General features: G+C 39.9%; 1 protein-coding gene across 1 annotated transcript in view; it reads right to left on the reverse strand.

Annotated features, from left to right (window-relative positions):
* The window catches only part of LOC121092583, a 67,106-nt gene that overhangs the window by 48,498 nt on the left and 5,960 nt on the right, over nucleotides 1-12,648 (reverse strand). The window contains exon 5 of the mRNA XM_040603818.1: nucleotides 10,885-10,984. Coding sequence (XP_040459752.1) covers nucleotides 10,885-10,984 — 100 coding nt within the window. The remainder of the gene's footprint in view (nucleotides 1-10,884; nucleotides 10,985-12,648) is intronic.

Consider the following 12,648-nt stretch of genomic DNA (forward strand, 5'->3'; position numbering starts at 1 on the left):
TTTCTAGTCATTTCTGAGCAGTTTTACATTATCTAAGATTTTGCACTTAGAAATAAGTTGGAGACCTCCAGCTCATTTTGAAAACAGTAATTTATAGCTACACAGACTTTATGATTTTACAGTGTTTTGATAGTTACGCCTTCACTATACACATGGAACATTTAAAAACGGATTAGAAGCCATTAATCTCAGAATATATGAGGGATTCGTAGCCTAAAGAGGAACTCAGAGCATTTGCAGTCTAAGTCTTTGCATCTAGGTGTACAGTTTTATGAAGGTATTATATCCTATTAGAGAAGCAGGTCAAGAATTAGACAACCATATTGTGGTAAAAGCGCTGTATTACAAATCAGGGATCTGAATACTTTGTCATACAGTACAAAATACTGACCTTAGACAAGTATTTAGGTTGGAAATAATTTTAGGCAGTTCCTGTCTCTTGTTGCAATCTCCAACAGCACCTAGCGCGTTGAATCCCTATACGCCATTTCATCCTTCAGGCACAACAATAACCGTAGTCTCCCACTTCATTAAAAGTCTTTAATTTTAAAATTTAAATACCTTAAAGTCAGAGATCAGGTCAAATCCAGTCCTTCTATTTTCCATACCTATGCCTTGAAACATGGAGGAAATGGACTCAATCCAGACCTTTGCAGTAGGCCATTAGTCCCACCAGAGCCTGACCTCCGATGCTAGGTTGAAATACGCCTACCCTCTGGTGAATGTCAGGTCCAAATCCAAATCTGGATCCCAAATTTGCGGTATGGGCCCATCTGTACTTGAAAGCAACATTCTAAAGAAAGAGGAAAGATAAGATCATGAAAATCTCTATTGGAATACCACACACAATAGATTTATGAACCTAAGCAACTAATCTTTTTTTTTCCTGTGTAAAATCAAAACTACCACAGGATTTCCCGTCCATACATCCCACATGCTTTTACCAACTTTGTTTAAAATTCTCAGTGTCCCAATATTCTGAAACTTCTGAGCATCCACTGTTTTTCTGCAAGCTTTATCCGCTCTGAAAACTAGGCCATGGTCAAGAATTAATTTTTGTATAGGAAAAGTGATTTTATCTATTTACTTTTGCAATATAGTTATGACTGGTGAAAGCATAGTACACAATAAAACCCTTGGGTAACAGCCTGAAATATGATTAATTCTCTTCAATGACAAGTTTGTTTATTTCTGTGGAGCTGACTGTATACATTGGGTCAAGACGCATGCAAGACCAAGCCCTGCAAACTGCCAGCGCACGCCTTGCAGGATCTTCGGAGTGCAGTCTTCATTTAGAGAACAGTCAGGAGCACGTCAAGTAAAACACCAACAGCACTAAAGGGAACTTATAAATGTTTGCAAATTCGTTTCACGGATTAATGACCCTACATATAAGAATTGACATTTCCAGGACAAATCACTTCTTTATCCTACCAAATATTTCAGCAGTTTTTGCTTACACCAAAGCAGAGTCAAATTTTTCCTTCTTCAGATCAAACGAGATCTAAAATCTGGGAAGATTTAACGGTAAAATAAAAACAATGGGGAATGTAAATGTTAACCATCTGCAATTGTCATTACTGTTATTTCTTATTAGGTGATATCTCTATCAATGGCATTATAATTTTACTTTTGTTATCTCTCACAACTTTTCTGTCTATTATGGTTAATCATTGATAAACAAACACTTTGACTGACTTAAAAAGTGGCAATCATCTCATCTAAATTTAACTGTGTAAAAGTCAAACACCTACTCCAAGCTACTCGTGAAGGCTCCTTCTATAGATAGTGGTGACAGATTGGCATTTTCAGAGAGAGACTTATCCTACCTGTCTTACACACTTGTTTTAAGATGGGATTAATCACTCTTTGGAAGTACTTTCTTCTTTTTCTTGCCTTGGACTGACTTCAGTAAAAAGAAACACACCTGTTTTGACCAAAAAAAAAAAAAAAAAAAAAAAAAAAAAACAACAACAACAAAAAATCCAAAAGATTATTTTAGGCCCTGATCTTGAAGCCACAAAGGTATTTAGCCTCAAAAGCACAGTTCCTTTAGGATGCAGAAAGCCTCCTAAAGGCAGATGGGAAGAAGGAAGGTGGAGAGAGACAGAAGCACAGTCTTCACAATTACACTTGTTACCTGCCCCAGTTCTTTTCCTTTAGGGCTGGTAAGAAGAAATGCTTAGGAGAACCAAGGCACAAGGAATTTATTATTATTATTATTGTGTGCTACTTAACGTAAAGAAACGGTGGGGACTGCCACAGTTTCACCCTTGGTGGAATTCCAGTGACAGAAACGTTTTCCAGGCTTTGGCAGGGGAGGGCGACTGGCCAATAGCTATTCTCCTTCAGCAGAAGCAAAGCAAAACCAGCATCTCCTTTTTTCACATGAGATCAGCTCAAGCTCAACACAGAGAAGGACCACACACCAACTGTTGCTTCAGGACACGAGCCTTAGGACCCAATTCAATGGAAACTTCTAATACCCTTAAAATCATTCAAAAGAAAAGATGCTGATGCTGATGAGGGAAGAAACATTCTTCTTGGCGTCTCTCCATTTCAAATTCTGCTACAGTGACAGTATCTGGATTAGGCTCCAGGACAGTATTTCTGAAACAGCAGGAGCCCTGCTTACTGCATCAGTTTTAAATTATAAGCCTTCCAAAGATGTCAACACCACTTTCCTGGAGACTTTCCTGAAATTAAAACACTGAGCTTTTCCCCTGAGCCGTCACAGAATCATATGGATCCGTTGCCCAGTGCCACCATTTGTATTATGATTTGCCTATGTTGGGTCACTGCTACTTCTTCATTTCTGCTCTGTAGTCTGCCTTGCTCTTTGATGTTACTCAGTCACTGTTTCCTTTCCCTTTACTTTTATCTCTGTCCTGGCATTCTTCCTTTAAGCATCCTCTCTACCAGATGGTCTCCATCTCTCCTTCAGAAGTGCCCAAAATATTCCTACTGCCTCCTCTTGATCTTCCCCCAGCAGCAAACCTCTTCATCCTACAGAGCTCAAATACCAATGGGTTTCTCCTCCTTGCTGCTCTGCATCTTTCTCGCACTTTGAAAAGGAATTCATTGGAAGCAGCTAACCTCCCGTCCTCATTATGCATGATGCACTCATTTATAAGAGCTTACCCGGGAGAAAAATTCAGACGGGATACACCCTGGTACAATTGTGTTTTTTCAAGTGGAAGTGCATCTGACGTCTGCGTGCCAAACTGGAGCTCTAGTTTATAAACAGGAGCTCCAACTTTTTCATTTGGAAATCCATATGGATCCTCTAATCTGAAGGTCAAAACAGCTTTCATGAAAGATACTGAAAACAACGATACTTTATATTCACCAGCATAATTCTATAAAGATGGTTCAATATCATAGCATCATCAGAGGATTCAACAAAGTCTCTGTATTATGTATTTTTAAGATGGGGTTTAGAGACTGTAAGATCAGGCTTCAGAAGTTTACAGAGGGAAAAAAAAATCTTGTCACAATTTATATCTTCCTAATAGGTCACTGAAACTCTGAGGATAACAATTGCTTTTGCTTGCAGTTGGCAGTACACTATTATCAAGAATAAAGCTCCAGATATTTCCGTGGAAGTACAAGCACTTACTAAATGCAGCAGCATAATAATGTATTATATATTATACAAATACAGCGAGGTAGGATTTGTGTTTGTCTCTTTGTGAAAGAAGAAAACTCTGAAATGACCTTCTGTTCATAAGTTTCTTTGAAAAAGGCTTGGCCTGAAACCACTTCACTGCTATTGATACAGTCTGGGTTTTGTACATAAATCTTAAATGTAAGCATTGCTTCAAAAATAACTAAGCAATCACAAAGCTTTACTTTTCAGATTCAATTGCCTTCAAATCCTTTATTGAAGTCCCCTTGGCACTGTCACTTCAAAATCAGGATAATGCTGTATAGTGTTTCTCAGTTTCAGTAAAACAAAAGCCTTATTGAATAAATATGTGTGAAAATGTTGAAAACAAAACAGTCTCAGCAGTCACCACCTGACCGGCTCACGGTGACCCTCCCTGGTGACCCATGTGGGCTCAGCACTCGACTTCTTGCCATGTCGCAGCACCATTCAGTTTCACCGTCTTTGTCCTTAAAAACTGTAGCAAAACACACGTTTTCTTCGCAGAAACCTAAAAGCAGGCTTTAGACATCAAGGAACAGCAAGGTGACCTAGGATTTCCATATGCAGGAAGCTGATGATCAAATAATATATCCTTTTTTAATCTGCTTCTTGTGTCACGAATATACAGAAAACCTGGTGGGTTCTAATAATCCCTTAACCCTGGGGTTTGTGAGGAGAGCTTATAATGCTACCGCATTACAGAAACGTAAAGGCAGAATGAAAAAAACTAGTATTTACTATCTGGTGCCTCGTTCTGCTCTCAAAAAGTATGACTCAGGAACAGTTTTCTTTTTTTCCACAAGTCATCTTCCAGTATAGCCTGTGCTTCCCTGCAGTTAAAATATTAGCTCAGCCCCATAGATCCCATTACTGCAGTAAGACAGCAGCGCGTGCCAGCGTCCCAGTGGTCAGGTTGCCCTCTCCTCTCAGGGCCATGGATCCCAGGTGTCCAAGCCACAGAAACTGGAGTCACCCAGCAATTAGTTGCTGCCTCTCTGGCACTCAGTATTGGCAGGAGGCACTGGGCTAGCGCTGGTTCACAGCTGACTGCACCAAACAACTACCAGGCAGGACAAAGTCTGCTTGAATTAGATTCGATTTTGCTTTCAAAAATGTTCTCCCTCTCATTAATTTGCTCCAGCCTTGTATTTCACTTTGCTATCAAAGAGCTGCAATAGTTTTCAAAAGCTCAAAGAACCTCATAAGAAAATATATTTTTGTTAGCAGGTGAAGTAACAGGGTTTTTTAGTTGTGAAAGATTAATTCCAATAAGTTTGCACTAAAAGGCAAGATTCATCAGTTTTATTCCTGACTCTTTAAGTCCATTTAAACTAAAAGAAAAAAGTACCAAGTAATTATTAAAAATCAACTTGATAAGCTACAGAATAAGGAACAAAACATAAGCTGTTTATAAAAAAGTATGAAGAACTGTGAACCCTGTAGTTCAAGTACCAAGAATGAGAGAGACACCAAGTACCCAGAAAAGATGCTGTTTTCTTCTGGAGACTAGAAATATCCATCAGGGATCACAGTACAGACCGACAGTTGGGCTGAGGCACTGCAGTTTTGCTTCACCTGAACACGAGGTGGTCCCAGCTCTGCCTGACACCCTGACACCCATGTACCTGTGAAGCCAGTGCTGGTTTTCCCCCCAGTCATGCATTGCTAAACCCTCCACACCTCCTTAAACCCAGTCTGTGACAGCTAGTGCCCAAATGGGGTGTGCAGAGCCCGGGGAGGTGGCCTCAACACAGGCAGGGCAAGGAGGGCAGCCTTGGCTTAATGCTGGGACCACTACGAATGCCTGACCCTCCTCACTTCACATCACTGTGTGCAGCAGATGTCCAACTCCACGCAGTTGGAAAGGGCAGATAAAAAAAGGAGTGAATAAATGCTACAAATTGAGGTTGGGTTAGCTCTGCAGTATAGGAGATCAGACTAGACAAAAGCAAAAATATTTTTTTCTCAGATTAGAAATGGATAAATGAGAGAGAGAAGGAAGGAAAACACGCAATACAGAAACGAAGATAAGAAAGAAATTGTTCATCTTATGTATGGGAACCAACTGCTGCACGTGTATTTCCTGTGCAATTTTAGTAACTACCCCAAGTTGTTAATCTGAAACACTTTGCAGGAAGTGGACCATCTCTTTAATTTAAAATGTTGTTTGGAACACTACAGGATTTTTAGATAATTGAGCTAACACACTGGATTCTCGATCTGCACAGCATAAGGGCTACGGCCAGGATTTTTACACGTAGATGTAGATGTTTCACTGCAGAATATGACATCTAAGCATTCAAGTTCAATCATTTATATTTGCATACTTACACAGTCTTGTAAGGTAACTGTTTACTGGCAATATCAAGTATAAAATTTCATCCCGGTGACATACGCATTACTGTGGACATACAATCATCCACCACAGTTAGCCAGGGTGAGCATACACTAAGCCCAAAAGTAAAGGCTATTTCCAAATTAATTAATATAAAAACAAATAACCTGTAAACTAAGGTGACTGCTTGTTCATAAATTAACACAGAACAGCCTGGCGGGAATGCAATGTGTGCAGTTTTCACACATGGCAAAAGTTTGCCAGTGGTTGTATCCTTTACAAGGTGAAGGCTATGTTACCAACAAGCACGTTTTCGTCTGGCCTTCGACTTCAAAATAACAGTAAAAATCAAACACAAACAGTTATTTTCTTTCTTTTGGGATTTGGCACATGTGTTATAACAGACATAGATGGAAAGCTCTAAAATAAATTAAGAAATGTACTTGTCAGTTTATTAATCAAAGTTTACCTGCTTCACATTACATGGAGACAAATTAAACAAGCTACCATGGTACTCAGAAAACATCTGCTAATGAAGTCAGAAGTAATGATAAACAAACTTGAGTTCCCTTTGTGGTTGATTTCCATCCAGCTGCATTTAATTATAAAAGAGCTATCAAAGAAAGCTCCCCATTAGCAGCTAATTCAGAATGACTTCAGAGGAAAATCCCAGAGCCTCCAGTGATATCTTCCCAACAACTTTCTCATCTCTGCAAGTGATTGAGAAGAGCTGAATCAGACCAGTTTAGTGATCAGTCCTCCCACTAACTATTGGAATAAAATGAGGATGATCTATCTTTTCACTACCTGTGATCATCTGTTTTCAAAGCACTCTTGTTGGTAGGACCTCCACGATCTAGCAGTCTCTTTTGTGAGCAATCTCTGCCAAAAACATCAGTGTCAATGAGCAAGACAGAGGTAAATCTGAAAATTACTGTATGCATTTTCTAAAGCGGAGCATCTGCTGATATTACTGAGAATATTTGTTGCTACAAGCTTTTTAATAATGCCTCTTTGACTTCGGTATTTCTCACAATGAGATTAAAGGTGTAGTAATTAATAAATATCTAATTCTGGTTTACATCAGTCAGGAATTTTTGTGTTGATATAGCTAGAGGTCTGTGTAGTCCCAGACTGATGTTCTGAACCAGCATGGCCACACCTGAATGTTATTAAAGTATAGCAGCCACTGGAAAAAAAAATTAAAAGCAAATACATCAGGGTTTCTCTGTTACTCCTTAGATTGAGAATTTTTGGTAATTCTATGGACAGGCAACCTGTCCATCAAACCAAAAAAAAGTGAAAATTTTGCAATGCACCCAGAACTACCAACAATTTTTATAAAACTCCATTAATTCCAGCAATAACCATGATTCCCCAAAAGGGCTCTGTGTACACCGTGTGGTAACGCACAAGCAACTTGTAACATTTTTCCATTAGAAGGTTTGGATAATGGCAAGGAGACAAGTACAATAAATCATTGAATGATTTTTGGTTTTTTCCTCTCTTATTCTTTTTCTTTAAGACAGTAATGGGTGATTCTTCCCTGAAACCTAGCTGCTATCTGGCCAGCAAGCAAATATGAAATCAAAAACCCAGTGTGCCAGATATGCACAGCTGTATTTGTGCTTCTGCAGCTCCCAGAGGAAAGCACACCACATGTCGGTTACTTGACTTAGGGTGGGTTGGTGAGGTGTAAGTTAAAAGGGCAGCTGTACACTCTGGGAAATTTTCCAGATTCATTTTCCACCAATTGCTTTAACAATGCCACAAGCAACAGTGAAGAGGTAGGGATGCTGGGTAACACAGGTAGAAAATAAGAAAACTTTTCCTACAGCTTATTTCTTATTTGGTCCCCAGGCTCTCTTGAAAAATCTGTAGGCACTTTATAGAGGATTTTTTCCTTGCAAGAATAAAGGGGTTGGCTCCAATTGCTGCTATTCTAAGAGGTTAAGGGAAGAAAAGACATTATAATATATCCACATGGTAATCAACCAAGGTTTCGTGTAACTGTTCCTGTTGATGTGGTTGTTCCTGGCTCTTCTAGAAAACAGTTTATTGGTGTACCTGGCCTAGAAGTTTGAGAGCCGAAGGAAGAAAATGATAACACAGTTTAACAGACCCTTTGTTTACGTAAACATCCATCCACAATCTGTGTCTGACAGGGTGAACATACGGCTTTAATTTTACCCTTGGCACATGGATCAAACAATGTTGCCAATATCTATTGTTCTCCTCATAACAATATGCCTGGTGGTTTCAACATATCCTCTCCATTAGCTGGCTTCAGATCAAGCATTACTGTGTATGTGCTTGTGTCTTCATAAAACTGGAATATGGATAATTTTTTTCTTCTTCTTTGTACCAAATGTGTAAGAAGGAACACAGTTGAGAATGGTGGTCAACCATCCCTGTGAGTCATGAGAACAGCTCGCTTCATGGCAGAGCCGACACGCGGGTGGGAAAAGGGGTTGGATTGGATTTGCAAAGCCCTGGCCATAGAGCTCAATTTTTTTTCAAAAACCAGAGGAAGTGGTGAGTCAGATCCTTATCCCATTTTATCTGAGCTTCAGCAAACCTTTCTGGATTTGATCCATTTCTGATCTGCTTGAGCCCTGCTCTGGAGCATCCACACACTAGGCAGCTGTGAGAAAGGTGGTTTGGGTTGCTTTTTCTTGCTGCGTCCCCCCTCCCCTCCTTACTTTTTTCAGTTTCACTAGATCTCTATTTGCTGCAGAAGACTATGATAATGCTCTTTTTCTTTCATAAATATGCAGCTTCTGTAAAGGCAGCATAACAGAGGAGATTTGGGGGTCTGGGGAAAGGCACAAGAAGAAACCTCAGATGGTCTTACTGAGCCAGAGTAGCTTGTCATCTCCATGCTAATCTTCTCAGCTCCTGCCTCAGCCGCTGGATCAGCAGCACTGCTTTCTTATGTTTCCAGCAGCAATCAAACTTGACATTTCTCCTCTACATTGTGCTGCATTTCAACCTGTACTCACAAATGTTTGGTCCAAAATTCACTTAAGTCAATGGAAGGCATCTCATTGCCTTGAATATACTTTGGATCTGGCACCTTCTTCCCACCTGATCAATAACCCCTGACTTATATTTGTGAAATTGGTGAGAAAAATCCAGCCTTCTGATTTCTCTGGTGCCATTTCACAGTAATGGAGAATCTTTCACTAAAAAAAAATATCACTTAGTAAAGACAGCAACTATATTTGAGCCATTCAGGGAACTTACGCTGTGTTTGGTGGTTTCTTTGTCCATGATATTTTGTTTTTGAAGGCTGATACATGATATTCAAGAGGGACTGGCTGGGAAGAGTTGATGGTACCCCAGCCATTTGTCCTGCCCGGACCAGAAAGCCACTGCTGTGGGAGGCAGCGTTCCGACACCTTTGGGCGCTCCGAGACCCTACGTGTAGCATAAAAATGCAAGTGAAGGCTTGTGGGAGCGTGGGGAAGGAGGCAGCTCCGGGAGATAACACAGTGGCGATTAGCATCACCAAAAATAGGGATCTGCAGGCCTTTTTTTCCCCATGCTCTCATGATCCTCCTCCTCACTGGAAGTAGTAATCTCAAAAAGCTTTGGTTTTTATTCAGTATTTCTGTTTTCTTCCTACTGCACAGTTTCTCACTTCTCTGTTTCTCCCCGACTTCAACATTTTACCTTCTGAATGTGCTGAATCTAAGCCCAGTGCTCTGAATGATTTCACTGACCCTGTAATGCTGCATACCAGCACAGATACATATCTTTTAGGTTTACTTTTATCTATGCTAATTTTCCTTCCCCCTCACATTTGCAAGTAGAGAGCAACTGCAATGTTTCCTGCGCATCACAGGCTACAATTTAAGGAGTTTAAGAAGAATTAGTCTGGATGCTGCTTGTGCACTCATATATATGCAGCACAGCTTTCAGTCTCATCGCTACACGTGTGCTTCAGCCTGTTCTCAACTGTCAGAGCGCTAACATTTCTCTATAAACTGATTCATTAAGCCTATCAGAATGCAATTATCTCTGCTGTGCAGAACAAATGGAGGTTTTCCCCCAGTAACGGCATGGCAAGAGACAGAGAAAAGGGGGTAGAAAACCGCTTCTTTTATTTTTGGAATTACTGTTTTTCTTAGAAAGCCAAAGCAGTTCTAGCATTGCTCTGAACACCCTGGGAAGCCTAACAGTGACAGCCAAGTCATAAGCCTTAATGCCTGAACCCACGTAGAAACAGAATCCTTCCTTCAATAAATCATGTAGTTTCTGTATTGTTCTAAGTTTTTTGGGTCAAAATAAAGCTAAAGAAGTGGTTCCCCACAAAAACACCTGCAGAAGTTGGGAAGGCTGGGAGTCAGCAGGAGAACAGACATGTATGATTTAAGCCTTATGGGGAAAAAACCCCATGCATTAACCTCGAAATTGTCTAATACCACAAATATGAATTTATTATACAATTAATTACCGTACTTGAAGTGACACTCATTGATTCATGATATTTTGTCTAATTTTCTATTGTGTATGAAAATGCAATATATTGTAATGTAAATTGCAGCTATTACTTTAAATGCCAATTAAATCAAGGAGTTTTGACAAATGTAACTATAGACCAATTACTTTTTTGCCAGTATTTTATGTCAGAAGTTTGTCAATTTTACTATCACTCTGGTTTCATACTGAAGTAGCAAATTATCACCATAAAAATCCTTTTGTCCCAAATCCACACAGTTAGTTTTAAAAATGCTTTATCCTTCCTGGCTATTGTCACATTAAGCACAGGACATAATTTGAGTTTAAATGCAGGGAAAAATCAAGAACACAGCTGTCCCCACAAACACATGGGTCAAGCAGCAGAGTTACAACAGGGTTGCATTTCACTTGCCTCTCCTGTCTGTGTCCAGCTTACCCTCAGCAGTTTCTGGAGCTCTGCTCGGGGCAGGTTTGGAGGCATCTCTGGAAAGAAGGTTTCTAACCAGACATCCCTGGCAAACTCCAGAAAAGACCTGCTAGTAAGGGAATTAAAGCAATATTAAGCCAAACTGAAGCAAATGCTGGCTTATAATTAACATAGCATTGTCAAAGATACCTCATAGTTTAATTTTAGTGTGGAAAATATGGTATCTCAGATACCATGATATGGGTGTTTGTTCACAGCCACTGTACCTGTCAACTATTATTATATTGATGCCGCTGTGTTCCCTGAACTGTTTTGATTTCTTAACAAGAAGAGAATTTTCTCTGATGCGCCATCTGTAAGGTACAGTTTACCAAAGGAAAACTTTATCTCAAATTTTTAATAATTTTCTGTCAATTCCAATAAAAACTGATATATTTTTATAATACTTACAAAATAATAGCAAATGTGACTCACCACATGTGCCACTATTTCATTTGATATTCCTCTTCTCCCACTGACTTCTCTCTTCAGCACAAAATGCAATTTAAATGTCAACTTGAACTAAAAAAGTTACATTCCTGTGGAGATTGCTAGTATCTCATACAATCTCAAATAATTCAGCTTCTTTCCACTCCTTTACCTATTTTTTTCTATTTTAGTATCTCATTGTGCAGGTTCTAAAAATAACAAATGGTGGATGGGATAAAGTAATGCGCAGTTTGTTTACATTTAAGTGACAGGACAAAATGTCCTTTCGTGCCTAAAAAGGGATGGTCCCAGTCCGTCACAGGATCCAAAGTTCATATATGGAATATACCAGCACACACTAAAGGATTAGGATGTCTTTAGCAATGCCACTGCTGGCTGCATAAAATGAGGAATATAATCCAAGGGGGAAAATGGTAGGAACAGAAAAAGTAGGAAGGATATTTATTTTATATTTAGCATCTGCTTGCCAATCAAGTTCATAGGCAGTATAGGAGGTGTGGGTCTGCTTTGTTCTGCCAGGAGTCTTTATGCTTGGGAGATTCATTAAAGATTGTGAGGATATTTAGTCATATTTTGGATTTAGACCTTGCTAAGACTTGCAAGTTCCCCTAGGAAAGCTGTCATCCCTATGTAGGGATGTTTGCAGTCTCCACAAAGGTCCTTTTCATTGGGGCAGAACCACAGTTGCTGGGCACAAGCACCACCAGCACCACAGTGCTCAGCTCGACTCTCCCTCCTGGGATGTGGCACAGGAGGGGTTTTCAGCTCAAGCTCACTATCATACAGTCAGGAAACAGTGACAGCAACCAAGTGTCCTGCCTTAATGCTAGAGTTCAAACCCCTTCTTTCACTGCTAAATCTGTACACAACTTTTTCACTTCCATAAAAATGACTTATTCATAAAGCCAGAGAATTTGCATCACCTTTCTTGCCTAAAGATCATTTTTTCTCTGCACTTCCTAGGAAGACTGCTGAATGTCATTCTCCACTCCCCAAAACGTTGTGAAACAGGCATGGGAAAACAGCTTTGTCTGCTGACATCAGTTAGACGTCAAAAAGTTTAGTGCTGGGAAAACTAAGCCCTGAGACTTAGCCCTAATCTCTGTGTCTTAGTTCCCTAAGTGCAACACTACTAGTGCTCACCAGTTTGTGAGGACATACAATAAAGACTGAGACAACTGGTTCCTCCGTGACTGGCATCACAGAATTAACTTGGACTGTTCCACTTAAGCAGAAATAAGGCAAAAATGACTGTGGTATTGCAGCACTTTGCAGATTCGCTCC

This window comes from Falco naumanni, chromosome 8 (genome assembly GCF_017639655.2).
Source record: "Falco naumanni isolate bFalNau1 chromosome 8, bFalNau1.pat, whole genome shotgun sequence".
Taxonomy (NCBI): Eukaryota; Metazoa; Chordata; class Aves; order Falconiformes; family Falconidae; genus Falco; species Falco naumanni.